At 42.1% G+C, this 27,793-nt stretch overlaps 1 protein-coding gene across 4 annotated transcripts in view; it reads left to right on the forward strand.

Annotated features, from left to right (window-relative positions):
- ARNT2 (aryl hydrocarbon receptor nuclear translocator 2) overlaps positions 1-27,793 on the forward strand; it is a 2,296,360-nt gene that overhangs the window by 1,650,785 nt on the left and 617,782 nt on the right. For all 4 annotated transcript variants that reach the window (XM_044077930.1, XM_044077931.1, XM_044077933.1 and 1 more), the window contains one exon: positions 27,620-27,692. In XM_044077930.1, the coding sequence (XP_043933865.1) occupies positions 27,620-27,692 (73 nt within the window). The remainder of the gene's footprint in view (positions 1-27,619; positions 27,693-27,793) is intronic.

Genomic DNA, 27,793 nt, shown 5'->3' on the forward strand with positions numbered 1-27,793 from the left:
GTAATCAAATCCCATATCAAGACACTCATACTTTGTGTGTCACCTATCTAGGCTCCGATCACAATGTTCCTAGTTGCTGTTTTTGTGCCCATTTCAATTCTAGGACTGTCAGGCTTAGGGCCGAAATCTTAGCTAAGCATCTTAGTCTGCAGTCTTCTTAGCAGTATTTGATGGCATCTGCCAGTTGTCCTAAGGTTGAGCTCCCTAAGCCTAAGAAGGACAAGGAAAAAAGATCCAAGTGTAGGGCCTTGGACGACAACCACTCACCATCTGCCAGTCCCCCAAGGCTCTTTACCGCTTAGGAAGGCGAGATGCTTTTGCAGACCCCTTCTGCGACCAAAGTGGTGCAGCAGGCCTTTGTCGAGTCCTTTATGGAGTCTGACATTTTGTTGGGTCCTCCCAACGTCTACTCAGGCCTTGGTTTTCAGTTCGTCGGTCAGGTCCACTCAGCAGACCTTGGCTTCTCATGAGCAGTCTTGTACCTGTGACGTTCCTTCAAGGCATCAGCCTGTATCGGTACTGCCTTGCAAAGACACTGGCATCAGGATGGCAGACATACCTAGGTCCAAGGCCATATCTATTTCCAAGAAGAGTTCTACCTCAGGTCCTATGCCTAGGCTTACTAGCTTCCACTCAGCAGGCTATCTGCAAGACCTGGTCATGTTAGCTGAGGACCTTCGTCGAGAGTTAGGCAACCGTGTTTGGAGTCTTCCCCAGGGAAAAGGAAGAGGGATCGTATCCATGAAGTTTTCTCTTAACCTCCTGACTCAGATGAGGATTCTGACAAGGAGGAGTCTGTCTTTGAGGAGGGACCCTTCCGTACTTCCTTTAAAGATTCAGATTCTGAGAAGAACTTACCTTTAGCTTCACCTCCTGAAGACATCACTTTTGGAGGAAATAACTGCATGCCATGAGGGAACATTTCCAATGGGAGGTGCAGGATACCCACAATCTAAAAAGAGGGTTATGGAGTTCCTTGACTTCCCAGACACCAAACCTTTGGCTATTCCTTCTGTATTGGAGGTGGTAGAGGATGTTTTTATGGACTCTTCCCTGAACCCAGACTCTCTGCCTCCAGCCCTTTGAAAACCAGACAGGTTTTACAGGGTGCTGGAATCACATAACTACCACTCTGCTGATCCAGAGGTTGTCACTCCAGGTCCCAAGGGAGCAAGATCCATCATTTCTAAGAGCCATCTACCTAGTAACCTAGTAACAAAGAAAGCAGGAACCTTGACTGGTTTGGGGAAAAAGTATACACTACTTCTACCCTAGCCATAAGTGTCCTTAACTGCCAGTTTCATATGATAAAATACTAACAAAAATATTTTAGATAACATTAAGCAAAAGATATCCCCCTGGGGACAGCACATCATTGCTAAGGAATTGTTAGACCTTTGCCATTCCAGCTCCCAGGTGGCTAGACACTCATTACACTGTGGCTATGATGTTGTGGAGGCCTCTAGCCAAGCTGCTATGTCTGGCTGTGTTATTAGAAGGCATGCTTGGCTTAGAGAATAGACCCTAGCAGACCATGTCAAATCCAAACTTCTAGATGTACCCCTGCATAAGGACTTCCTTTTTGGGCTGAAAGCTGAGGCTGTGCTAAAAAAGATGGAAGATAAAGCAAAGTCTATGCAGACTGTCAAGGACTTCCTCCAAGTTCAGTCTCCTAGGTTTAGTAGGAATTTTCCCACTAAACACTGGTACTTTCCCTCTCAGTCAAAAGGAGGTCAAGGAAGCATCTGAGGGAAAAGCCTCAAAGGCAGCAGCAACCACAAAGGTCCAGGTAGTGGTCCTCAGGAACCCCCAGGTAGGGGAGTTGTAGGCCACAGGGCCCTGACAGAGAGCAGCAGTGACTCTTCCTTTTCCTTTGCTACTATCATGACAGAACTATGTCTTTCAGAAATTCAGACCAACTCTTTTGTTTCCTTTGCCACTGGCTCTGAAGGGAAACTTCAAACAGACCATCTCCAAGTAGATCTCTCACTGTATTTGCTTTTGTTACAGCCATCATGGCAAAAGGGCCACTTGTACCTCTTCTGCCTTCCTGAAAGGAGTACCTACCAAAGACATCTTGGAAGCTGCTACCTGGTTATCTGTGCATACCTTTACACTACCACTTATCAGCCTTCTCCAAGTCTAGAGCAGGATTTGCCACTGCCATCTTGCAGGACATCCTCTCTTCTCCTTAATCAACCTTCCACCCTCATCTCAGCTTTGGGAATCATCTCACAATTCAGGACTGCAACAGTGAAACAAAAAAAACCATAGTGCAGTCATGTACACTTACCATAAATGTAGATGTTTGAATGTATTCACTGGTGCACTTTTCTTTCCCTCCCTCCTTCCCTCTTTTGCCTGCTTCTGTTTTCTTCACTATTCAGAGAACCCAATGTGTTTTTACCCCGCAGGCCCATTTTCAGTCGTTGTCCCTTACTTACGGTTCTTCATGGGGGCTCCTACCTTCTAAGGGGCAAGAAAAAACTGGTTTCAGTTGGCTTCCTTTATACCCAAGCATACTAACGTCAGGGTGTGGTAAGTTTACAGGACTGTACTTTTTGATTACTACCTGCCGCTGGCAAAATTACCTTATCTCCGTAGTGTTGTCTTTGCAAAGGCCATCTTTCATCGTTGTGCTTGGAAAGGCATTATGCTCCAAAGTTTCACAAGCTTCATAGAGTAGCTTACTGTAGGAAGCTAGGATCATGAAAGGCTACAGTGCCTCAAGGAAGTCTACACTTGTTGTTTTCATGATTTTAGCTAGTTTTCTGCAGTTGTTGGAGTAGCCATCTTACTTCTTTGATTGGTCACACTAACGTGATATTAATATGATACAGTTAACATATCAGGTTAAGTGATTTGTTGCTTCTACACATAAAAAAATGGCATCATTGCATTTTCTCTATTTACTAATTAAATATTTGTCAATTGTTGCATAATGTTGGTACTTTTTATACATATTGTTTCTACCTTTTTGGCTTATGTTATGACTGAAAAGTGGTTTAGGCCACTCAACCAATTAACGAATATGAAATAACTAAGTAATGCACTAAACCACTTGAATGCAGGTTATCTATAGACATGAAAGATTTGGAAACATTTTCAAAATGTGCAGCTTCATTTTTAAATATATATCTTATATGAACTCTAAATCAGAAGGGTTCACTCTACTGCTGTCATCACATGTGTAGGACACTTCTGGTGATTACAAAGCTTTTCATTAAGGGCAAAAGTGCTCAGCCATTTATAATTTTTTTTTATTTTTCAGTAAAGAAGTATTGATTTCTAAACAAGTTATAAGTGCATGATTACTTTTAAAAGTCTCACCTGAGATTGGCTACAATTCATTGTTCTTTTTCCTTGGTTTTAAGGAGGCTCGGCCAGCAACTTCAGTGCTCAAGAAGTGTTATTTTTCCCTGTGGTTTAAGTTGTGTGTGTGTGTGTATGTATATATATGTGTGTGTGTGTGTGTGTGTGTGTGTGTGTGTGTTTATAATGTAATTCTGACATTTGTGCGTGCCATGGAATTATGAAAAAAGGTCCAAAAATACAGAAAAAGTTGAACATTGCTGTTCTCCATTAAAGTTGACTATTGTGCATGTGGGGGAGGGGCCCACTAAGCCAGTGTATACCATTCTGAAGTCACCATACCTCAGAGAAAAGGAAATATTCCAAGAAATGGCAGTCTCAGACGAAGTATGTAGGATAAGTTATTTCTCCCAACATAACAAGGCAGTCATTCAGCGTTACTCTTTCAGGTGTCTAATGAGTCTCAAAATGTCAGTTACCATAGATATATATATATATATATATATATATATATATATATATATATATATATATATATTTCTTCTTCTTTCGGCTTTTCCCAGTTAGGGGTTGCCACAGCGGATCATCTGTCCGCTCATGATTGTCAGTGGAGTTTTACGGTGTCGAGTTGCCAGCCTGGCGCCCAACCTTCCACAGAAGGCACACACACACACACATACACTCACACCTAGGGCCAATTTAGAGTGTCCAATCCACCTACTGCATGTCTTTGGGATGTGGGAGGAAACCGGAGCACCCGGAGGAAACCCACGCAACCACAGGGAGGACATGCAGACTCCGCACAGATGGCACCCCAGCCGAGAATTGAACCGGAGAACTTCTTGCTGTGAGGCACCAACGCTAACCGCTGCACCACCGTGGCTGATATATATATATATATATATATATATATATATATATATATATATATATATATATATATATATATATATATATATAAATTCACTTTAGAACATCGAAAGCCCATAATGTTGAAATTCAAAGCATTGAGACCAAAATATTGAAAATTCAAAACACTTAAAACTCAAAACATTGAATACCATAACATTGAAAAAACATAGGAAACCAGCATTTAATATATTCCAGCACAACTACATGCAGAAACAAATAAAAAATATATATTTAAGTAGTAGGGGTGTGGGTGGTGCAGGGGGGGATCCCCCCCCCCCCGCTTATATTTGGAGGAGTGCAATATGGTTTGTTTTTTATTTGTTTCTCTATGTAGTTGTGCTGGAATATAGTACATGTTGCTTTCCTTTGTTTTTTCAATGTTTTGAGTTTTCAGTGTTTTGATTTTCAAGATTTTGGTACATTATGGGCTTTCGATGTTCTAAAGTGAATACACACATATATATATATATATATATATATATATATATATATATATATATATATATATATATATTAGAGAGAGAGAGAGAGGGAGAGTTGTCTGGAGTTGAGTAGTTTATTTTATTTAGATTTTTAACCACAGTAGAACACTGATCCCAAATGGACCAGTTTCATTCTCTGCCTGGGTGTGCAAAAGGGGTTGCACAGTTTACATAGTATAGCAGTATACAAATGTAGAATAAAACATAGTTTAAGGCTTCATTATGTCTTAAGTATAGAAGTAGTCATGGTCCTAATAGTGCAATAATAGTAAGTTACAGTGACACTGAGTTAGGTACAGTTTAAAATGTTTTCATTATCTTAATGTTAGGGAAAAGAAAAAAAAAACAAATTATTCTCTTGACATGAGGTTGTTTGAAATCTTTTTTTTAAACATTGTTATTACTATCACACATAGCATGGTGACATGAGTACATAATTTGTTAGAGAAAACAAACATTTGCAACAATATTTTTTCATAGCTACTAGTTGTACAGATATGATTTATTCACTTTAACATCACATAATGTATTGCTCAAGTCCTGCTTGCCCTGAAATGTCAGTCCTCCTGAATGTGTCTTTCCCACAGATTCCATTTATCTCAATATAGTTTAATCCTTCCCTTTTCTAAAGATCCCACCTCCACCTCTGATAATCATTTACAACATTCAACAATTCAGTTAACAGTTGGGTTTGTTTTTGATTTCCATTTCCTAATTGTTCCTTTTTTGGCAGCCATTAGCATTAAACTTAGTAGGGCCTTGCATGTCTCGGCATTTCAGTTTCTATATTCCCAGCTCAAAAGAATCATTTCCTTTATTAAAATAATTTGTTCCCTCAACATTTTTGACAGAACACCATGTAGGAAATTTCTAGAATCTCTCAACTTGTTACATTCCCAAAAAAAACATGTTCACTGGTATCCAGGTCTTTCTATTCTCATCTCCAGTAATTGCTGTATACCTGTGGAAAATTCTCTGGTCTGCTTGGAGTATAGCAGTCTCTGAGCATATACTTCCATGCAAAGTTCCAAAACATTCTAGATTTTGTTTTATACTTGAGAACCATACATATATCCTTCCACTATGTTTTTGTATCTTGCCTTTCCATTTTCATTTCACAGTCTTGCCAGACATCTGTTTCTGTATTCTTATAATTATCATGCATTATTGTGTATGCGCCACTAATTATCCCTTTTTTACTGCAACTTCTTTCTCCACTTGACTGTTTAAACTCAGCCAAAGCTGGTCTTTCATTTAACAATCCGCTATCCTTTTCTTTGTGTTTGTACTCTTGTTATAAATACCTGGTAGGAAATGCACTTTGCCATTTGAAATCCAAAACTTTTGCTTGGTTTCGTCCCACTCTTTAAAATTTTTTTTCCATAGCCATTTGCTCCCAGTATCTTGGTTTGTTTGCTAATTTTCTCCAGTAAGTTAAAGCTCCCTCTTATGTAGTTTCTGTCACCCTATTCACAGTCATCACTATTGTTAAAATATTTCTTCTCCATGTCTGTATTGGCCTAGCTCACAAAAATCTTTCTGCTGCTTTGTACATATTTTTTATGGTTGTTACTGCCCTCTTTAAGTGCCTGCATCTAAAATCCCATTCTATCCGTATTTTGCAAATTTTCCCATTTCAACATGATTTCTTTCCAGTTTGATTTGTTGTTTTCTGCTTGGGTTCTATATATGAGTTTTAACTGCATAACTCTATAAAGTATCCCTTCAGATTTGGTAATCCTAAACCGCCTTGTTATGTTGGGAGACATTGCTTATCCTACTTAACTCTTGCCCTCTTTCCCTCCCAAATAAATTCCTTCAATTCTTTATTAGTTATGATCCACGGGTCTGTATCACATCAGCAAATGTTAAAAATAGCAAATGCTGATATATCGAACTTCAAAGTCTGAAAGCTGAAAACAGCGAAGGAATGGATCAGCAAATTTTTTCCCCAGGGAAAAAAATTTGCTGGGCCGTTTTCCCGGCTTTGCTGTTTTCTCCACTGTGGTGTGATCTCGGACTTGGTATATTTAAATTGGAGGTGTGCGTGGGAGTGTGTGGATGGCAAAGACCCCCACTTAATTTTGACCGTATACTTTTTTTTTTTTTTTGAATTAGTGAATTTTTTCCCCTGGGAAAAAAATCGCTGATCTGTTCCTTTGCTGTTTTCAGCTTTCAGACCTTGAAGTTCGATATATCAATGTTTGCTACATTTAGCATTCGCTGATGTGGTATAGACCCATGATTTACAGCTTCTTATCTGGTTGATAAAATATGCCTGACCGCTGTACAGTACTTAAGGAACTAGAAGCATTTTCACTGCTTGTGCCTTAGTATCCATATCCATCTTCAAGAACTTCCAATTTCTCACTTTGTGTATTATCTTTTGATTAGTGTCTTCCCACATAGGTTGTAGGAGTATTTGTAATATCTGCTCATCCAGGTGTACATCAGCAGTGGTATGGTGATGCTTTTAAGAAACAAATTGATTTTAAAGATAATTACAAGTATGTTCATTTTTATACTTCATCCACTATGTGACTTGTGTGGTATGTATGCAGTTTAGGCTAAAGATGATAAAAGTTAAGAGAAATGCTGAGGGACGGAGTCAAGGATGCCTCAAGCAAAGCATATGCCCTCCTCCATTAACAAACCTCAGCAATGGTTCTCTTTTGTCCAAGTTTTTCACGGCTGGCAGCCAGAACACAACAGACCTTCAACATCGGGTGAATTTCCCAAAAATGGAGTAGAGGCTCCTACCCATTTTGGAACTGGATAGGGCAGACACTGATGCTATTCAGAAGAGTGAAGGCAACCTGGATAACCTGGATAACAGGTCACAAATATCCTTGCCCCTGGGTTGTGATACAGATTATAAAGAGGCATTAGCCCCAGACTCCCCACCAGACAACCTTACTTTTGGAATACCTAGCTATTATGAGAGACCACACACACAAAATATGGCTTTGGATTATTATGGTATGACCCCCCCCCCCCCAAAAAAAAATATTGTAGCAGTGCCTCCTCTTCAAGAGCAGTGCTTTGATTTCTTTGAGGCCAGTTCTCAAAACAGAGACTTCCCATCACCAGCCACAAGAAAGCAATATAGATTTTATAGGGTAAAAGAGCCTCATTACTTTTTTTTATAGAAAAAAACAATAGCAGACTCTGACACAAAAAAGAACCTTTATGCAGTTGATTCAGACAGCTATTGCAGTAGGTAAACATGGCATTAAATAAATGTATGGTGCTGCTGGTTCAGCATCTAGGGCAGCTGTTACTGATTCTGTTTTAAGAAGACTATACACACAGCCTTGTGCTGAGGACATTAAATACAAGTTTTTGAATGGTCCATTAAACAGAGCTGCAGTTTGGCCCACAGGCATACGAAGTATTTAAAATTTTGGAAGAGAAGGTCAAGACTATGGTCAGAGTCAGACGTATGTTCCATTCTCTCTCTTCACCTAAATATAGAAAAGGGAATAGGCCCTTCTGGAACAAGTGGTAGGACAACAGTGATAATCAGGAGGGCCAGCAAAGCTTCATCCTCTAGAAAAAAAAACAGATATGACTGTTCCAGTCTTTCCCAACCCAATGTCAAGATTCTGTTATCACACCTAGGAAGAAGGTTATCACCCTCTTTGTAAGAAAGGAAGGCAATCCTGAGAGACAAATGGGTACTAGGGAACATTGCTAAAGGGTATTGTCTAGAGTTCAAATCCAAACCTCTGGACAGAGGAATACCAAGCATATTAACAGTCAAAGAATACCTCACTTTCAGCTAATTTTAGAGCAAGGAACCACAGAATTGATCCCCCAGAGGACAGAAAGATAACACTTTTACTCAAGGCTCTTCATGGTTCCAAGAAAAGACACCCCATGGATGCCCATTCTAAACTTGTCCAGGCTAAGCAAATTTATTTAATTTCCCAAATTTAAAATGATGTTCACCCCCCCCGGCCCCACACTCTTCTACCATTGTTAAGTCCCAAAGTATATATGATCACTGTGGATCTAAAAGATGCGTACTTGCATATCCCAATTCACAAAGCAGACAGGCACGTTCCAAGTTTGCTGGTAGGGAGTGGCCTCAGTTTACCTGCTTTCCAACTGGCTTAGCTCCTGCTCCAAGGGTTTTCACCAGATGTCAGGCTACCGTAATTGCCCATTGCAGAGCAAAGAGCATGCATATTCGCCCATACTTGGAAGAATGTCTCCTCTTGTCACAACCTCAAAAGTATTCCAAAAAGCTGTATATTTTGCACAACACTGCCTGCAGAATTCAGGCTTCACACTAAACTTAAAGAAATCAAATGTAACTCCCTGTTAGGGAACCATTCTTCAGGGTGCACTGTTGGACACCAACCTTTCCCATGCGTTTCCCCCTCTGGAAAAGTGCTGTCACTGATTGTGTTCTTTCAGCAAATAGCAGAATAATTTTAGTCAATAGCCACGCATGTCCTGGGTATTTGTGTATATGGGTATCACCATTCTCACAGTCCCACTGGCTGACATACATATGAGGAAAATTCAGTTCTATCTTCAGAACCTCTGGGAGCAGATCAGCACTTACAATCATTAGAGCACCCTCTCCTACCATTCCCTTACCTGAAACAGGAGCTAGGCTGGAGAATCACCTCACCCAAGAAAAAAAGGGCATGCTCTTCTGCCCCACTCTGCACCATATAGACAGATGCTGACCACCAATGCTTAGGACCTGGCATGGAAGGCACACTGTCAGGGCCTAAAAATGCAGGGTGTGTGGTCCAAGAGAGAAAGAAAGCTACACACAAATTTAAAAGAAGTTTTAGCCGTACAGTATGCCATCCAAGCACTAGAACCCCTGTGGATTTCAAGTCCCCTGACAAACACCACTGTCATGTGGTACATCAGTAAATAAAGTGACACACACACACACACACACCAGTAAATTGTGCAGGATGGCATTGAAGACTGAGAGATGATGTTAAGCCATAATATGATGATACTGGTACTTTACATCCCTACAACAGATAATCTAGTGGTGGACAAATGAGCAGCACCTCAGCAGGCCTCCAGAAGTAAGCAGTGCCCGGATGGTCTTTCTTTCACTAGCAAAGTAATGGAGGTCTGCTAAAGATGGATCTCTCGCTCTCTGCATTCCAGTAGAACACATAACTCAGGAAATTCTGAGTGAGGTAGGTACATCAGAAAGCTTGGGCAGTGAATGTTTTCTCCATCAGTGGGGGAGGGGCGTGTTCATTTCCTTAATGCCTTTTCACCACTGTTGCTGATACCAAGGAGTGACCTGAAAAATAACGAAGGACAGACCAGAATTGATATTTATTGCACATGTCTGACTAAGGCAATATGGGTTATTCCACCTGCTACTGATGGTTAGGGAAAATTCAACTTTCTTTCTCAAACATGTGGACCTATTGACCTAGAGAGAAGACATCTTGATACACCTAAGGTTTCTGACTCTTTCTGGCAACCTAGAAAATATAGACTTACTACCCTTTGGGACACCTTTTCTTAGAAGGTGTGTTGATCATAATTAGGGAGACCAGCAAACCAGGCATTAGGAGACTATATCTGACAAAACAGAAAACATTCTCCCACTCGTGCCAAAGGGGGGACCTGATACAACAGATGGAAAAGTAGCAGTGGTCATGCAATATTTGACAGACTTGTTCCATGCAAGATTAGCCTATGCCTCCATCATGAGCCATGTGTCTGCTGTATGAGTGGGTGCCTACCATGGAATCTACCCCACCTATAGAAGAGCAATAATGCACTTCCTCAAGGGAGTCTGCATCTCGGTTCTCCAAAGAGGGAGTTGTACCACTTTGGGTCTTCAGTTTTATTTTTGCATTCAGGTTAAAACTCCCTTGTTTTCATTGGTTTAAAATAGCTTGGAAAACCTTCATTGGCTAAACATTTGGTTCCAATGTATTTGATTGTTTTTTTATATAGAGGAGGGTACATTGGATATCTTGAAAAGAACAAATATTCAGAATTGGTTACTTTTTAAGCTTTCTTATTGGACAGTTAAATACATCTAGTGATTGTGTATGGGTTACTACATTTGGGGGGTGTCAAGGAGCAGATTTTTATTTGTGTTAATTTTTCCAATAGTTTATTAATGACTGTGATGATGTCAAATGACAAAAGCGCTTAGCTGTATTTTACTACAACAAAGTTTCATTGTGAGTCCAGTCAGTCTGGTTGTTTACTATTATATTTTGTGTTATTTGTGAGCCAGTTCCAGAATCTCATTTGTCTGGCATAGGTTCAATTTTGTTTTGCAAAAAAAAAAAAATAAATAAAAATCTGTCTCCTTTTCATAGGTTGATACTAGGCTATCTGCCCTAGGGCATTTATAAGCATAGCCAGTGTGTGTTTGGCTTTCACCACCCTTTTAGATTAGTTGACTGTGCCTCTGTATAGTAGGTCACAGAAGATAGCCCTTTTAAGATTAGTTTACTGTGCCTCTGTCTAGTAGGGACACAGAAGAGATCCCAGGGGTAAACCTACAATCTCCCATCCACTCGTCAAGATTTCTCTTGAAATCGGTCATTGAGGAGCTCTGCCTAACATGGATTGGGATTTTGTTCCAGAGTGAGGGGAGCCTCAGGGATATGAATCTGTCCCACCAGCATGTCCTGTTTATTTCTGTGCTGAGGTTTAAGTCCTTGGAGCGTGTAGCTCTAAGGGATTTGGATTTCCTGAGGTGGAGCATGTCCATTAATTCTGGGTTGGACATGGCTTTATACGTCAGGCACAGATCGCCTCTGAGTAGGCAGTAAACAACTGAGTAGAGCTGGAGTTTCTTTAGCCTAACTGCGTAGGGCATCTGTTTGAGTCCCTTGATCCTCTTGGTGAGGTACTTTTGGGGTCTTTCCAGTTGCTGCAGGTGTCGGGTAAGGTACATCCCAAATGGGACATTGTATTCAATTATGGGCCTGATGAGTGATGAGTAGAGGGGCACTATGACCTCTCTTGATCTAGATGTGAACTCTTTCTTGATAAGGTGGGCTATATAGAAGGACTTTCTAACCACTTTGGCAACATGATTGTCAAAGGAGCGATTGCTATCTACTTGGGTCCCCAAATCCCTAATTACTTCTTCCATACTTAATGGATTACCACCTATGTGGTAATTTGCGGGCCCTTTGTTTTTCCCAAAGGGGATGACTATGCACTTTTTGGCATTTAGCTTTAGGCCATGGCTCTGGCACCAGTTATCCATCTCTGTGAGACCCTTTTGGAGGATGCTTGTGTCAGTCGGCGAGTCGATTATGGCACCCAGTTTGCAGTCATCTGTGAACTTGGTCAGCCATAGTCCTCCCGTGTTAGCCTGTACCTTAGAGAAATATATACCGAACAAGAGAGGTACCAGGACTGAGCCTTGTGCGATGCCACTTGTAACTGGTTTAGAGTCTGACATGGCATCTGCAATTCTGACCATGTGGGTTCTATCCCTGAGCCAGTTTGCAACCCTTCTTGTGACATAGTGGTTGATATTTAAGCTGGTGAGCTTATTTATGATGCCCGAGTGGGGTATTGTGTCTAAGGCTTTTGCGAGGTCCAGGTAGGCTGTGTGGACTACCTTCCCTTCATGTATGGCCTTGGTGACTGTTTCAAAGAAGTCGACCAGGTTCAAGAGGCAAGATCTGCCCTTAACAAAGCCAAATTGGGTAGGATCCAGTGTTTGGAGGTTCCCAGTGCCTTTGTTTATGAGTTCCATGATAATATGTTCCATAGCTTTGCAGACCAGGCTAGTCAGGCTTATAGGGCAATAGTTTCCGGGGTCCGTTGTGGCAACACCTTTGTGGAGTGGGACCACTGTTGCTGTACGCCATTTATTGGGTACATATCCTGTAGTAAGGCTGAGATTGAACAGTGACTTTATGTGAGGGTTCAGTTCTTCTTGGAGCTTGTGTAAGACGCAGCCTGGGACACTGTCCGGTCCCATTGATGCTGTGTTTTTTGCTTTGGAGAGGGCAGCTCTCACCTGTGCATCTGTGATGTCAGGGAGGTTACACTCTGTTGGGATAGACATTTGCTCTTTTGGGGGGGCAGGAGGGAGAAGTTTGCACTGAACCTGTCTGCCAGGATGTTGGCAATGTCTGTGGGTTCAGTGTATTTTATTGTCATTTTGCACTAACTCAGAGCATATCTGGGAGTTGCCACCCAGGTTCCTGACATAACTAAAGAAGGCCTTGTGATAATCTTTAGCGTCTTGTGCAATTTTTCTTTCGAAGCTGGCCTTAGATGATTTTATGAGGGATCGTAGTTTCTTGCTAGTACTGATCAGAGATGCCTTCCCTTTTTGGGATTTTGCTCTATCATGTAGTAGCTTCTTCTTTCTGTTGTATAGCTTATTTATGGCTGGGGTCCACCAGACAGGTCTCCTGCCTTTGGAGGAGTGAGTCTTGGTTTTATTTGGGATAGCATGATCCATGCATTCCTGTAGGTGCCCATAGAATGCTTTTGTAAAGGATTCTGTGGTTTGAGCCGTATTTTCCACTGGCCCGGGGGCTCTGAAGGATTCCACCTCAGTTTTGAGAAGTGTGAAGTTTGCTTTTGAGAAGTTCTTCACCGTGGTTTCCTTGGCTGGGGGTGGGGGCATGATATGGATGTCCAGTGAGATTAATTTATGGTCAGATCTTACCAATGAGGGGTATACCTCTGGTATGGAACACAAAGTCCCCATGTTGGTGATGATCAGGTCCGATATGTTTTCCCCTCTTGTGGGAGTGGTGACCAGTTGTTCCATAGCATTTGAGTTTATAAATTCTAGGAACCGTTGGGCGAGGGTGTTGGGGCTTGAGTAGTGCTCCCAGTCTTTGTTTGGGTAGTTGAAGTCACCCAATATAATGGTGTTTGGAGAGACCTTCATATTCTCCAGTGTTCTCAGGAAAGCCGAGTGGGGTTCCTGAGTTTGGGAGGGTGGTCTGTAGCAGGCTACAAATTGAAAGGCAATTTTGCCCACTGTTAGTTGCACATGGATGGTCTCCGATGCTTCGTGCAGTGCCACTAACCTGGAGGTGTGGGTATCTTTGATGAATATGGAATACTCCTCCTCCTTTTGTGGTTCGGTCCGAGTTTTGGGGCCGAAAAGCATGGTATGAGGTATAACCTGGTAGTGCTGGGGTGCTCTCGGGAGCCTTGAACCAGGTTTCTGTTACTGCACAGATATCGATATTTTCCATACTGAGGAGAGCCTTGAGTGCATGCAACTTGAGGCTTAGACTTCTGGCGTTGAGCAGCATTACCCTTAGTTTCTTTTTCCTTGTGTTGTCTATGGAGGTGGGTTTGTCTTTTGAGCCTTGCCTAAAAAGGCACTATGGGGGTGGCAAGAGTCTTAGCCAGTATTCGAAAGCCCGGGGGTGACAGGTGCAAGCCGTCCCTAGCGAAACAACGTGGCTTGTCGAGCATGTCATCCCAGGCTGACAGACACTGAATCCCCTTTGAATGACACCAATACTTTAGCCAATTGTTAAAATTGATAATTTTGTCTTTATACTGTGGCATCATTCTTGGTGAGGGTAAGATGCTACTCAAGGTCAGGGTCATATCGGCCTGGGCTACATGATCAGAGAGCTCCTCTATGTTTCTTTTTATGTAGTCCAGGGAGGTACGTCTTAGGTCATTCACACCAGCATGGACAATGATGGAGTCATATTTGTACTTGCTTTGGAGTGACCTGAGTGCTTGTGTTATGTGGCGGATCCTGGCATCCGACAGGCAGCTTACTGTGACCTTCTCCTTGTTCAGCCTGGTGAGTGGGACGTCAGTGTGTCTGACAATAGAGTCACCTATTATAAGTGTATTAGGTGTGTTGTTTAGCCTTAAGGGCTGTGACTGTGTGGCACACTGACTTTGTGAAGTATGTGATACGTGGGTATTGTTGTGGGGTAGCGGTTGCTTGGATGTCTGCTTTGGAGGTTTCTGCTGCTTGAGCAGATTTTTATTTAGAGCCTCCGAGTATGTTTTTGTGTGTTTATGTGTTTGGTTTGCTGTTGCGATAGGTCTATGTGAGACTGGATTTGTGGTGTGTGTGGTTACCTTCTCCTCCTGACTGACTGTGCCAGTACTGGGTTGAGAGAGCTCAGCCTCCAGTTTGGCTATATAGTTGCATCTCTCACATATATTTGAGCTTGTTGGGAGGAGGAGAGGGTGGTCTGTGTACATAAGGCAGTTGTAACATTGCCTCAAGATTCTCAACAGCTGGACTGGAGAGTAAACCCGAAACTGACTTTTAGACATGCCAGAATAGTATAAGGAACTACTTTTTGACTGATCAAAAAGGACCAATAGGGAGCCAAGTACTTAAAGGGAGTATAAGAGGGTGTAGTGCTTTAGTTTATTAGTGCTTACTCATAAGATTACTTATACGAGCAAGTGCAGGGTTTTAGAATGAAAATAGAGTGCTTACTTTGAGATTTAGAACAGTTCTAATGGAAATAGTGAAGAGCAGACTTTGTGGAGCCGGGAATAGTTTAAACGGCCCTGCCCGATGATGCGCAAAACCTCTGAGCTGAACCTTTGAGCTGTCAGTATCAGCTCACATAAATGTATTTTGTGGAAGACAGTATTCCTAGAGGTTTTAACCTTGACTGGAAGAGTATATGAGTTGCAGTCATTCATGTTTAAGGAACTCTCCCTTCTTAGCTGGTTTTCCATGCAGAAAGGGTCATCATACATGCTAATTTATCCTTCATGCTCAAAGCTGTGACAGATGTTGCAGTAAACCATGCCATTCGACTCCCAGTCTTTTTTCCTAAACTACAAAAAAGAGAGGAAGGAATCCTGCATTCCCTATATGTGTAGAGACAGCTAAAGTACTGCTTGGATAGACAAAGACCTACAGGAAGAGAGGTCAGCTCTTTGTAGGTTTTGCAGGAAAAAAAAAAGATTTTCCATCTGAAAACAGACTATCTCCAAATAGATATCCCCTTATATTACTTTCTGTCACAAATACCTTGGCAAACAATTACCAAGTGAGGTAAGGTCTTACTCCACCAGGGGCACAGATATTACAATATCCTTTCTCAAAGTAGTCTTAGTGAAATATATCTTGAAGGTTGCAGCATAGCTCTCACTCCTCACTTCTGCTGAGAACTACAGCTAAGATATCATGTCTAGAAACAGAGTTCTTTTTTCCTCAGTAACCCTAAAGAGCTTCCTGCCCTACTCATCCTCAAGGGTACCAACCACCTGAAGACCAGGTGATGAAAACTTTGGCACTTTTTCTTGAAGTTATGACTGCAGCAGCAGCAGCAATTTACACAAAGAACATAGTACAGTTGTGTTATCAGCTTACTATAATTGTAGGTGTTCAAATGTAGTCTCTGCTGCAGTCCACTTTGTCTCTCTTTACAATTGTGAAGTTATGGGATGGTGTGGAGAACCACATTATTCCCTCCCGTATTTCTCTTCACCACTAGCCAAAATAGGTTGAGATGTCTTGTCAGTACTACATACTGTGTCTCCTAGAATTTCATTAGGCCAGGTATATATAATGGCTTGAGTCTATGTAAGCTCTGCATGGGGACAAAAAAAGAATATAAGATGGCCATCTGTATATCTTCCTTTATAACAAGACATGCAGACATCTGAGGAGTGGGTGACATAAGGTCAGTGTAAAGGTGAAGAAGGTGGGCTCTGAAATTCTGGCTGGATGCAGGACTTTCTTTTCAGGGAACCCTGATGTGATGACTACAGCAGTGACTAAACTTGAACATCTGCAGATGTAAGAAGTTGATAACATAACTTCACTTCTGTCATGGGAAAGCTTTTCAGTAATAAGACCTTGGCCGTTTTAACAGAGAAGCTGGCCAGGCCACTTCACAGAAGCCTTTTGGCCTTTAGTCCCAAGAAGACAGAGCCAGACTCTCAGGTGTTCTGTGAGAGCAGCATGGCCTCTGTTAAGTCCCCACATTTGCTTCCACTGTCTGAAAAGTAGGTTAGCCCTCCCTTTATAAAAGTCCCTCTTATGAAGAATTGTTTCAAAGGATTGCTTTTTAAAGATTCAGTAGTGGAGACTTGAAAAGTGGAAATGGTGGAGAATCTTGACCTGCCAGAACCTCTACCAAAAGTTCTTCTGTATTTAATACCAGTTAACAATTCCAGTCAAGACTGCTTTAAAAGAATTTGATAGCTGGAATGCCAAACATCAGTGAATGAATCTGAAGCATTCTGGGACATTAATTATGGATGAACAGATATCTGCCATTTCTGTGTAACTATAGTTGCTCATGAATGACAACATTCATCTTGCCAACTAGTAATCTACATCCTCTTATACCACTGGTTCATAGATGTTTACTAGGCTAATGACCACAAGAGACTTTTAAGCCTTGACGTGCATCCCAAATCTTTGATAAGTTCTGATACCCTTGATAAGTGTAAGCGGGAGATGAACCATTTACAGGTTGCCTGTGTCCATTAGAGACATAGGTGCCAAACCAGAGATGAATTTCCTGTTGCCCATCCAGTTGTCCAAGTTGCACTTCAATTGGGTTAGGGAGAAACTCTGCTTCACATGGATGGTGAACCTGATCTAGAGACTGGGTAATCTCTAGAATACTTACCTGTCTCTTCAGCAGATCCTGTTTATATCACAGGCAAGGTTTATGTCTTTAGAATGGGGAATTCTGGTGCTGTTTGTTTTGTGGATATGCAGGAGGTCCGTCAGACTGGGGTCTGACAATGCATTTTATGCCAGGCATAGATCTTTCCTCAAAAGCCTGTAGGAGACAGAATGCAGGGATAGAGCCTTGAGGCGGTCTGCATAGGGCATTTTACTTGAGCCCTGTGTTCTTTGTATTCTTCACTGGAAATATGTGGATATTTGAAAGAGGAGGATCTCTGCGGCCCTTAGTTCATTCTGTATTACTGACCATAATACACACTTTACTGTATTCTGGAGCCAGCTATGGCAAAAAAAAAGTGAGAGCTAGTTGAAGAAACTCCTAACTCAAAGATGAAATCGGTTTAACTGGATCACTTCATGGAGACCCACTTAAATTTTCTGACCCTTGTGTTTGACACTGAAGGTGCATATGCCAGTGCTGTTCAGTAAGGGGTTGGTGCTTTGAAGCCTTGCATAGCTGTGTGGTTTTGTTCTATGTCTAAAGATCAAAGTCCCTCCAGAATGCTCTTGGTACTTTTCAGCACAAATTAAGAAACCAGTCCAGGGCACTGGAAAGGAAAGCAAGCTGTTTTACACTTAGAATACCTTAATATCATCAAAGGTCATAGGCTTTGTCATCTCGCATTCCATGGCATGCCACCCTGCAAAGAAGCCTCTAGCTTCCATCAAAACATTGGCCTCCCCAAGTAGTTTGTTTTCCCAAGCCATGTTCCATTGATTGGTCTTTGAAGTGCATTGGAAAATTTCCTCTTCTAAGCTCTCCATTAAGCCAGCTCATTTGTTGAAGGGGCTATACGGCCTTTTAAACACACAGGCATTAGAAGCATTGCATTCCTTTTAAACAGGCTTTTATTTAAACATACATAGGTTCATAGGTTCATACTAGGCTATCTGCCCTAGGGCATTTATAAGCCTAGCCGGAATGTGTTTGGCTTTCGCCACCCATTTTAAATTTATTTTGATATGCCCCTTTTCGAGGTTAGTATACTGTGCCTCTGTCTAACAGTGACACAGAAGTGATACCCGGGGTAAACCTACGATCTCCCATCCACTCATCAAGATTCCTCTTGAAGAGAGTCAATGAGTGACTCTGCCTAACCTGGACTGGGATTTTATTCCAGAGTGAAGGGAGCCTCTGGGTTATGAATCTGTCCCTCCAACATGTCCTATTTATTTCAGTGCTGAGGTTCAAGTTTCTCGAGCGCGTAGCTCGATGGGATTTGGATTTTGTGAGGTGCAGCATGTCCATTAATTCCGGGTTGGACATGGCTTTATACGTCAGGCACAGATCGCCTCTGAATAGGCGGTATGCCACTGAGTAGAGCTGGAGTTTCTTTAACCGGGCAGCATATGGCATCTGTTTGAGCCCTTTGATCCTCTTGGTGAGGTACTTTTGGGGTCTTTCCAGTTGCTGCAGGTGTCTGGTAAGGTACATCCCAAAAGGGGCATTGTACTCAATTATGGGCCTGATGAGGGATGAGTAAAGAGGCACGATGACCTCCCCTGATCTAGATGTGAATCCCTTCATGATTAGGTGGGCTGTATAAAATGTTTTTCTAACCACTTTGGCCACGTGGTTGTCAAATGAGAGATTGCTATCAACTTGGGTCCCCAGGTCCCTAATTACTTCTTCTGTACTTAATGGATTACCACCTATGTGGTAATTTGTGGGCACTTTGTTTTGCCAAAGGGATGACTATACACTTTTGGCATTTAGCTTGAGGCCATGGCTCTGGCACCAGTTGTCTGTTTCTATGAGGCCCTTTTGGAGGATGCTTGTGTCGGCTGGAGAGTCGATTATGGCACCCAGTTTGCAGTCATCTGCGAACTTGGTCAGCCACAGTCCTTCCTTGTTGGCCTGTACCTCCGAGAAATATATACCGAACAAGAGAGGTCCCAGGACTGAGCCTTGTGGGACACCACTTGTAACTGGTTTGGAGTCTGACATGCTTCCAGCAATTCTAACCATGTGGGTTCTGTCCTTGAGCCAGTTTGCAGTCCATCTAGTGACATAGGGGTTTATATTTAAGCTGGTGAGCTTATCTATAATGCCCGAGTGGGGTATTGTATCGAAGGCTTTTGCGAGGCCCAGGTAGGCTGTGTGGACCACCTTCCCCTCGTCAATGGCCTTGGTGACTGTTTCAAAGAAATCAACCAGGTTTAAGAGGAAGGATCTGCCCTTAACAAAGCCAAACTGGGTAGGATCCAGTGTCTGTAGGTCCCCAATATCTTTATTTATGACGTCCATGATGATCCTTTCCATAGCTTTGCAGACCAAGCTAGTCAGGCTTATGGGGCGATAGTTTCCAGGATCCATTGAGGCACCACCTTTATGGAGAGGGACCACTGTTGCTGTACGCCACTCTTTGGGCACATATCCTGTAGTAAGGCTGAGATTGAACAGTAGTTTTATGTTTGGGTTTAGCTCTTCTTCGAGTTCATGTAGGACGCAGCCCGGGACACCATCTGGTCCCATTGATGCTGTGTTTTTTGCTTTGGAGAGGGTGGCTCTTACCTGAGCATCTGAGATGTCAGGGGGGCAGCACTCTGCTGGGATAGATATTTGCCCTTTTGGTGGGGAGTGGGGGGGGGGAGTTTGCACTGAACCTGTCAGCTAGGATGTTGGCAGTGTCTGTGGGTTCAGTGTATTTTTTGTCATTTTGGACTAATTCTGAGCATATCTGGGAATTACCACCCAGGTTCCTAACATAACTAAAGAAAGCCTTGTGATTATCCTTAATGTCCTGTGCATTTTTTTTCTCGAAACTGGCCTTAGACAATTTTATGAGTGCCCGTAGTTTTTTGCTAATACTGATCAGTGATGCCTTCCCTTTTTGGGATTTTGCTCTATCATTTAGTAGCTTCCTCCTTCTATTGTATAGTTTGTTTATGGCTGGGGTCCACCAGACAGGACGTCTGCCTTTGGAGGATTGTGTCTTGGTTTTATTTGGGATCGCATGATCCATGCATTCCTGAAGGTGTTCATAGAATGCGTCTATAAAGGATTCTGCGGTCTGGGCCGTATTTTCCACAGGCCCGGCGGCTTTGAAGGATTCCACCTCGGTTTTGAGGAGTGTGAAATTTGCTTTTGAGAAGTTTTTCACTGTGGTTTTCTGGGCAGGGGGTGGGGTCGGGATGTGAATATCCAGTGAGATTAGTTTATGGTCTGATCTTACCAGTGAGGGATACACTGCTGGTCTGGAGCATAGATAGAGTTAATCACAGAAGATATGTATATTAGTTCTGTTATATGTTTTTGTGAATTTCTTCCCCCAGCTGTGCTTGCAAATACACTACTGTCATTGATGTACAACTCCAGTAAACAAATTAAGTAAAATAAAAATAAACTGAGTTTTTTTGGGAGGGATTTCCAGAAAGCATGGAGATCTATGACCTGTTCTGGGTTTCTGTGTGCTAAAAGCTTACATTCTATAAAAAAAGTACTCTTGATTCAAGCTGTAGTTAGTCTATTATTTATTTATTATTATTTATTTATTTACATTTGTTAACCGGGCTAGTCCAACTGGATGCAAGTCCGTTTTCAGTGGAGGCCCGAGGAGAAAAGCTCCGCTATGTACTACATGGTAACAAAAAAAAAATTAACAATGGTTGAAAAATCAAAAGAAGGATATAAGTAACAAATCAGAAGGACAGTAATAACAATTTTAGAATGTTACAAAAAAGGAGGGATAGAGAGACAAAGAAAAAGTATAAGTATGGTAAGGAAGAAAAGGGAGAGAAGAATTTAGTTCTTTTTTTTTTTTTTTTTATTGGAGAAAAGCATCTAGTTCTGCACCATAGAGATGAGACACTTCTTATTCCTATTCATAGCTCTCAACCTCTTAGAGCAAGAAATCTGGACAAAGACATAAATAATGGGGCGACAGAGGCTCAAAAATAGGGACAATTTTTAAATGTTGCTCTTACAAACGTAGAAAATTGGTAATATAAAGGTTTGCATTAGAGTGAATTTTCTGAAGGGTATAAAGTCTGAATCTCAAATGTCTGTCTTTATTTTCTGAACTTTCCTCTCCAATGATTTATCAGTGATTTGCTAGAAAGCCACATTTTTATGAGTTACAGGCTAAAAATATGAGGCAAAAATCTGTAATAGTTGAGAGGTTTGATTCTTATTCATTTAAACCATACATGCTACCGTCTCTTACAGCTGCTGGTACTTTTTAACCAGTCAGTCTTTCCTTGTAGGTAGATATTTACTCCTCAAGTCTTCTTGAAGTATCTCTTAGCTTTCATGGCCTGTCTTCGTAGTTTTCACATTTACATCCTTTCCTCACCTGAATGACAACTTACTGTTAGGTCCAAAGCACCTGTGTTGTGGCTAGGGAAAAGTGCAGATCTTTCAGCTCCTTAAAATTCCCACCCTCCCACCTTTCAGTCTTTCCTCTAGAAGAGTGGTCATTCTGGGTCTGCAGCTGGACTTCTGCTTTCTCCCATTTTCAACATAACTTTTATCATTTCACACCCTCCAGACTGTGGAGGCAACTGTTTTGCATCTGGCTAATGTGATTCTTTACATTCTGTGTCTGAAGTGTGCTGCTATCTCAGTATATCCACCTTCATAACTGTGTGTGTGTTATTTTGATATCCTGAACATCTCACTGAGTTTGATCAATGAGCTCTTTTCCAGATGTCTATGTATCAGAAGTGATCATGTGGACATATCCTACAAATTTCAACTCAGGTATGTCTTGGTCTCTCTGACCAATTTGCAGCCTGACTAAGGATAGGAAACTCTTCTGGGAAATTCAAGTCCAGAGTCACTGAACTTGCACTGTCTAGGCTCCACAGCAGTCTCTTTGATATTACGGTAGTTCAAAGTGTCTCTTTTCACATTCTATGATCTCTGGCTGGACAGGAGTATAAAGTTATGCTGACTTTCTAGTCACTGTGGTGCATTATATTTTAAAGCAGGTAGTGTGAAGTCACAGGCTCTCCTGAAATTAGTAATTTCCCTCTGGGATTTGATAGTCCAAAGAAATATGGTACTTTCAGACGTTATTTACTAATTTGTCTGGCAATATGCAGGATTTTTTATGGTGCCCACTGACTTTTGCTGTGACTGGATTTATCATTCCTACTTTGTGCAGTCTGCCTACAGTGTCTTTAGTACAAGGTGACCAACTGTCCCGGTTTTTCCAGGACAGTCCCAGTTTGGAAGTCTCTGTCCTGGAATCCTGAACATTATCTTTGGGACACAGAAATGTCCCAGTTTAGACTGTTCAGTATGAATGGTAACCTGGCCTCCCAGGGTAGCCAGTCTCCCTGCTTTCCCCTCCTGGGCACCTCTGCTGACTTTGCGATTTTTCAGGGATGCCATTGGGTATGAGGTAAGGTCGGATCCCTTCACCCTGGCAGGACCCTTCCAGGCCCTGCCACCATCCGTCAGTTGCTCCCTCAAGAACTTCTGTCGTGGGGAGCTCTGCCCGACTCCACTCACCCAGGCGTGAGCTCTCCACGCCCCGCGCCCATTGTCTTGGCACTCCCTTTACTGACTTATTTTAGGGCCAAACCCTGCAGGCCTCCCCTTCGACCTGGCCAAGAGACCTTCCCCGGTCGAGGCCCCCCATATCAGGGGACTCCGCTGCCTCCATGTCTCCTGCTGACTGCCAAATTGTGCCGGATTGCTCATGCCCTCAGACCCTCTTAGGGGAGCTTCCCTCCAATCCCATCCGCCCCTCCGGAGCTCCCCTCAGCCGCTAAGGGGCAGATCCACTCTCATGAAGGCTTCAGAGTCCCCCTGCTTTCTCATCCAGAGCAGCTCTGGGGACTTTTCAAGGATGCTATTGGTTATAGGATGAAGTTGGATACCTTCGCCCTGGCAGGAGCTCTCCAGGCCCATCCGCCATCCAACCTGATGCTTCCTCAAGGACTTCCATCATGGGGAGCTCTGCCTAACCCCGCTCACCCAGGCAGGAACTTTCCACACCCCGTCACTGTCCACCAGTCACTCCCTTAAGGACTTCCGTCATGGGGGGGGGGGGGCTGTGCTTGACCCCGCTCACCCAGGCAGGAGCTCTCTAGGCCCTGCTGCTGTCTGCCCCAATACTCCTTTAAGGACTTCCATTGTGGGGAGCTCTGCCTGACCCCCCCCCTCCTCACCTAGGCAGGAGCTCACCCAGCCCTGCCACTGTCTACCTCTCTCCCCTTCCAGACTTCCATCCCAGAGAAGGCATGGTCCATACTCCCTCACCCAGGTGGGAGCTGTCCTGTCCCAGTCACTTTCCACCTTTATTGGTAAAACCACTGCAATTGATGAACTGTGAATTGCAGTGGTTTTACCAGTAAAGGATTGTTTCTTTCTGCAACAACTGTGAACTGGAGTGGTTTCTACCATTGTTGGATTCATTTGCTGTGGTCTTTGGCTTCCTGGTCAGTTGTTTGTTCTTTGCTTGGACTTCTGTTCCATTTCCAGGTATTTCTCAGCTTTTTGTTGATCAGTGCTGAGGCAAGTGCTGTCAGGGGGTGGAGGGGCTCATTCAGGCAGCCATGCGTGTGTTTTCTGCTATCACTGGAATCCTTTCTAGTATTTCTGACCAGTGGATGCAGTTTAATTACTGTGCATGTAGCCTCATCTCTTCTGCATGCATCAGTATTGTTTGTTGGTGGATGCATGTTTGAAACAAGATTATTTACTTTAGAATACATTTTAAGTGTTGTCTGTTGGTGAATGCATCTGTTTTTATTCTTGGCTGAAACCTAGACTTCCCCTTCCTGTTTTCTTGAATTGGTGCCAACATTTGAACTGGTGCTAAAGAGTTTGGCTTTTTGTATATTCACACATGTTATTGTGTTTCATTGAACATCATTTCTTAAAATCAGACATGGTAATTATTTTGGAAACGATTCATCATGCATTTGCTAGGTCTGGTAACTGGTCTGGCTGCTGATAAAGAGGACATTCGTATTTTTGAAGTTGTGGAAAATATTCCCGGTTCTAACACAGGTACTGTACATGAGCCATCAATAACGTGTATAGCTGCTTTTCAGAAATTATCAAGTGCTGTAAAGAATTTGAGAACGAATGTTTGGCTCTTCAAATTATTTAAAGCTTATAACTTAAGGGGGTTGTTGCCACGGGGGCTAAGGGTTTGTCTACAGTCCTTGGTTAAACAAACAGATGATACATTGATGGCCAAATGATATCAGGCCCAGCAAACAGCCTCCGTGAGTTTTGTGAAAATGTTATCTTTTTATGAACAATCAGTGGATAAGTCTATGGTAGAGGTATTTCAAACTCTGTGAGGCGTGAGGCTGTTCCAAACATGGGTCTATATTATCTTATCGCACCCGTACAAAAGTGAACGATAAATAATCGACCCCATGTAAACGAAAGCTTACATCAAAACCTCAGAATAGCGATTTTTTTCCAAGGGAAAAAAAAATCGCTGTTCCGAAATAAAAAAACAAACAAACTGTAAAACATTACATAATTGGGGGGGGGTGCCCCCCACCCCCCCTACTTAAATATACCAACTCTGAGATCGCACTGCAGTGCCGAAAACGGCAAACTAACAAAAGCGGACAAGCAAATTCTTTCCCAGGGAAAGAATTCGCTGAAAAGCTGCTTCGCTATTTTGCCTTTTCGCTGTTGTCGGTTAGTTCAAGACGCCTTTGACAAACTGTGTCTGCGATCTGGTACTAGGGAACCTCCAAACACAAGATTCTTTTCAGTAGCAATTTTTTTTAGCTAACTAAAGATTTAATGATCCTGGAAAAGGAACTTAAGGATCATAAACTCAAAAAATTCCAAAGGAATGCAAGGGATTATGCTAGTGGTAGACCATTCACCACACAAAAATCAGTAACATTTTTAGATAAGGCTCATCAAGCTCGGACCAAGAGGAGGAGGAAAAGAACGAAATCCATTTTCAGAAAATCAGATAATGCTTCGGAAACACTGACTGAGTACTCCTCTTCAGCCGTGAATACTGATATTGAAGCTGTTAATAATTTTTCTGTGGCCAAAAAGGCGAATGTGGAAAACCCTTTGGAATTAGGAGAAGGACTGGCCACAAACACTTCAAAAGATATAGATGCTTAGCTAAATATGTACATCTGTCACAGATAGCGCTTTCTGTATTAAGTAGGAGATCATGCCTTAAAATGCCAAGTGCTAAGAGGCTGGTGTCAGAGGGGAACAAGTTTGCTGACCTCTCATATTATTCAGTGTTTTAAGCGTTATCTGGCTAAGTGCACAAAGAAGCTAAATGGGGCCTGACGAATTGATGTCAGCAGAGCAACATGCAGCTCATTGATACTGTCAGTACAGTTTCAAGCAAATCAGAGCAGCCAAGCTAAGGTAAGCACAAGCTAATGTTACTCTGAACACAGTTGAGCAACTGACAAACCAGAAAAACAGTGACAATACAAGCGACCTAAACAATGGAAAAATGATAATGCATTGACTGACCACTATACAGCTGCTGCTATAGTGGTGCTAGTCAAAGCCCTACTCAGTGCTTGGTCTCTCAATAAATAGCAGTTCAAGCAAAAGAAACAAGACAACCAACCAGCAAACAAATCTGGAGGAGCCAGTGATGCTTAGACACTTAAAAATGGCAGCATTAACCCTCTGTCACAAGAAAGAGTATTACAGTTTGTAATATGGCCCCAACGCCTTACTAGGCAAACTTTTAGTTGAAGAAAAATAATGCAGTTGTAGTTAAAATGCTTCAGAAACATTTCTTCTAACAGAGAAAGCAAAACAAAATCAAGTGCAGTATAGTTGTTGCTTCCTTGGTGTAGAGATACTCGAAAAATTCTGATTTAGGTTGAAAATGTCTCCAAATCAGTGCATTGAGTTGCAGCTTCAGAGTGGTCCGTCCACAAAGGACAGCAGTAGCACACTGGGCCGTGCTATAAATCGCAGTTAAAGTAAACATCCTTATAGCACTATGGTTAGTGGTATTCGCACTAGACACAACTATCACCAGTGATGCCCCACTAGACTCACATGAAAAGAAAGTTGATATCATGTGACTGGTTTATTGAGTGTGCTGATGTTGCAAACTAGGGCTGCTATGAAATCCCACTTTAATTCTCAAGTTCTGCAACAATGGCTGGACCGCACATGGTGAGAGTATTCATCTTGAGCTTACAGTCAGCACCAGGAAATGTGGAGTGGATTCATTTGATAAGTCTAGCATGCTTTTCACATGCTATATTGATATTTCACTTAAGTGCAGTGTTGCCGTCAGGGAAACTGGTACCTGTTTTGATAATAAACTCTTTCCATTGATCACTGTTTCTGTGCCAGGGTTAGAAACTATTGCTAACTTGCACAGCTCATCCTTATCAGTGAATAAAATTCCCCCTTCATATGCATGTAACCTTGCATCTAAGTCATCTCCGAACACCTCATCCTTTCCTCTCCAAAAAGATCACAAGTTTTAATACCCTTAGCTACTCTGATAGACTAGGACACACATCTCCATACCCAGTTAAGGTGATATCTGCTTAGCCTTCCTTATCCATCAACATTCCAAGGTCACCAATTAAATTAAGAGGCGGCTTTGGAAGGAGACATCGGCAGACTTTATAAGGAAGGAGATCCACTTCATCTTAAGATACAGATAGGAATTATTATTTCCACCTCCCCCCTTCCTTTATAGCCTTGCTGCTTCACCCTCCAGCATACTTCCTGGCCAAGAAGCTTTCCCATTTCAAAGATATCCCCCCAGATCAGGAGGAACTAGCTCAACCAGTGTTGGTTGTCCTCCTTCTGGTTCTTTATAGTTTTTTGGCAAACTGATAATTTAGCAGGTTGACAAGTAAATAATTGTTTCAGAAGGGATTAGACTTGCCCCTGCCTCCAGCATGACATATATATCTAGGGGCAGGCCTCTTAATATTCATGCCTTATATATGGCAGGGAGTACCTTAGATAACCATTTTCTGGCTTGAAACCAGATTTTATTTTCACAAAAAGTGTGCTCACATACACAACGTTGGATACAAATATTTTCTGTGTAAAAAATAAATAAATAAATAAAAGTTTTTTCCCTGTGTTGAACATTATCTTTAAAGAGTAACTGGTATGGCAAGTTCTTTGTTATTTATTGCGAATACCACAAACAGTTATACTTTTATGGTTATTTCTCAATAACTAGTGTGCCTTATTTAACCCTGTTGCAAGTTGTTACGCAGACTTAGATTAATTTCAAGGAGTTAACACTCACAGCAGACATTAGATTATGAAGGAAATGTGTTTCTGTAATAGTACTTTACAAGTCTTATTTTGTGCTTTTAGGCAACTTCAGCAACAACAAGCAGAGCTAGAAGTTCATCAGAGAGATGGCTTGTCTTCATATGATGTGTCCCAGGTAATGCTGAGCATTCCATAATTTGCTGTCTACTGCTCAAAAATGCTTTCATTTCACTTCTAAGATGTTGGCTGAATGTATTTCCTATGTGAGACAAATGT

This window comes from Protopterus annectens, chromosome 7.part0, assembly GCF_019279795.1.
Source record: "Protopterus annectens isolate FY-2018-M chromosome 7.part0, PAN1.0, whole genome shotgun sequence".
Taxonomy (NCBI): Eukaryota; Metazoa; Chordata; order Ceratodontiformes; family Protopteridae; genus Protopterus; species Protopterus annectens.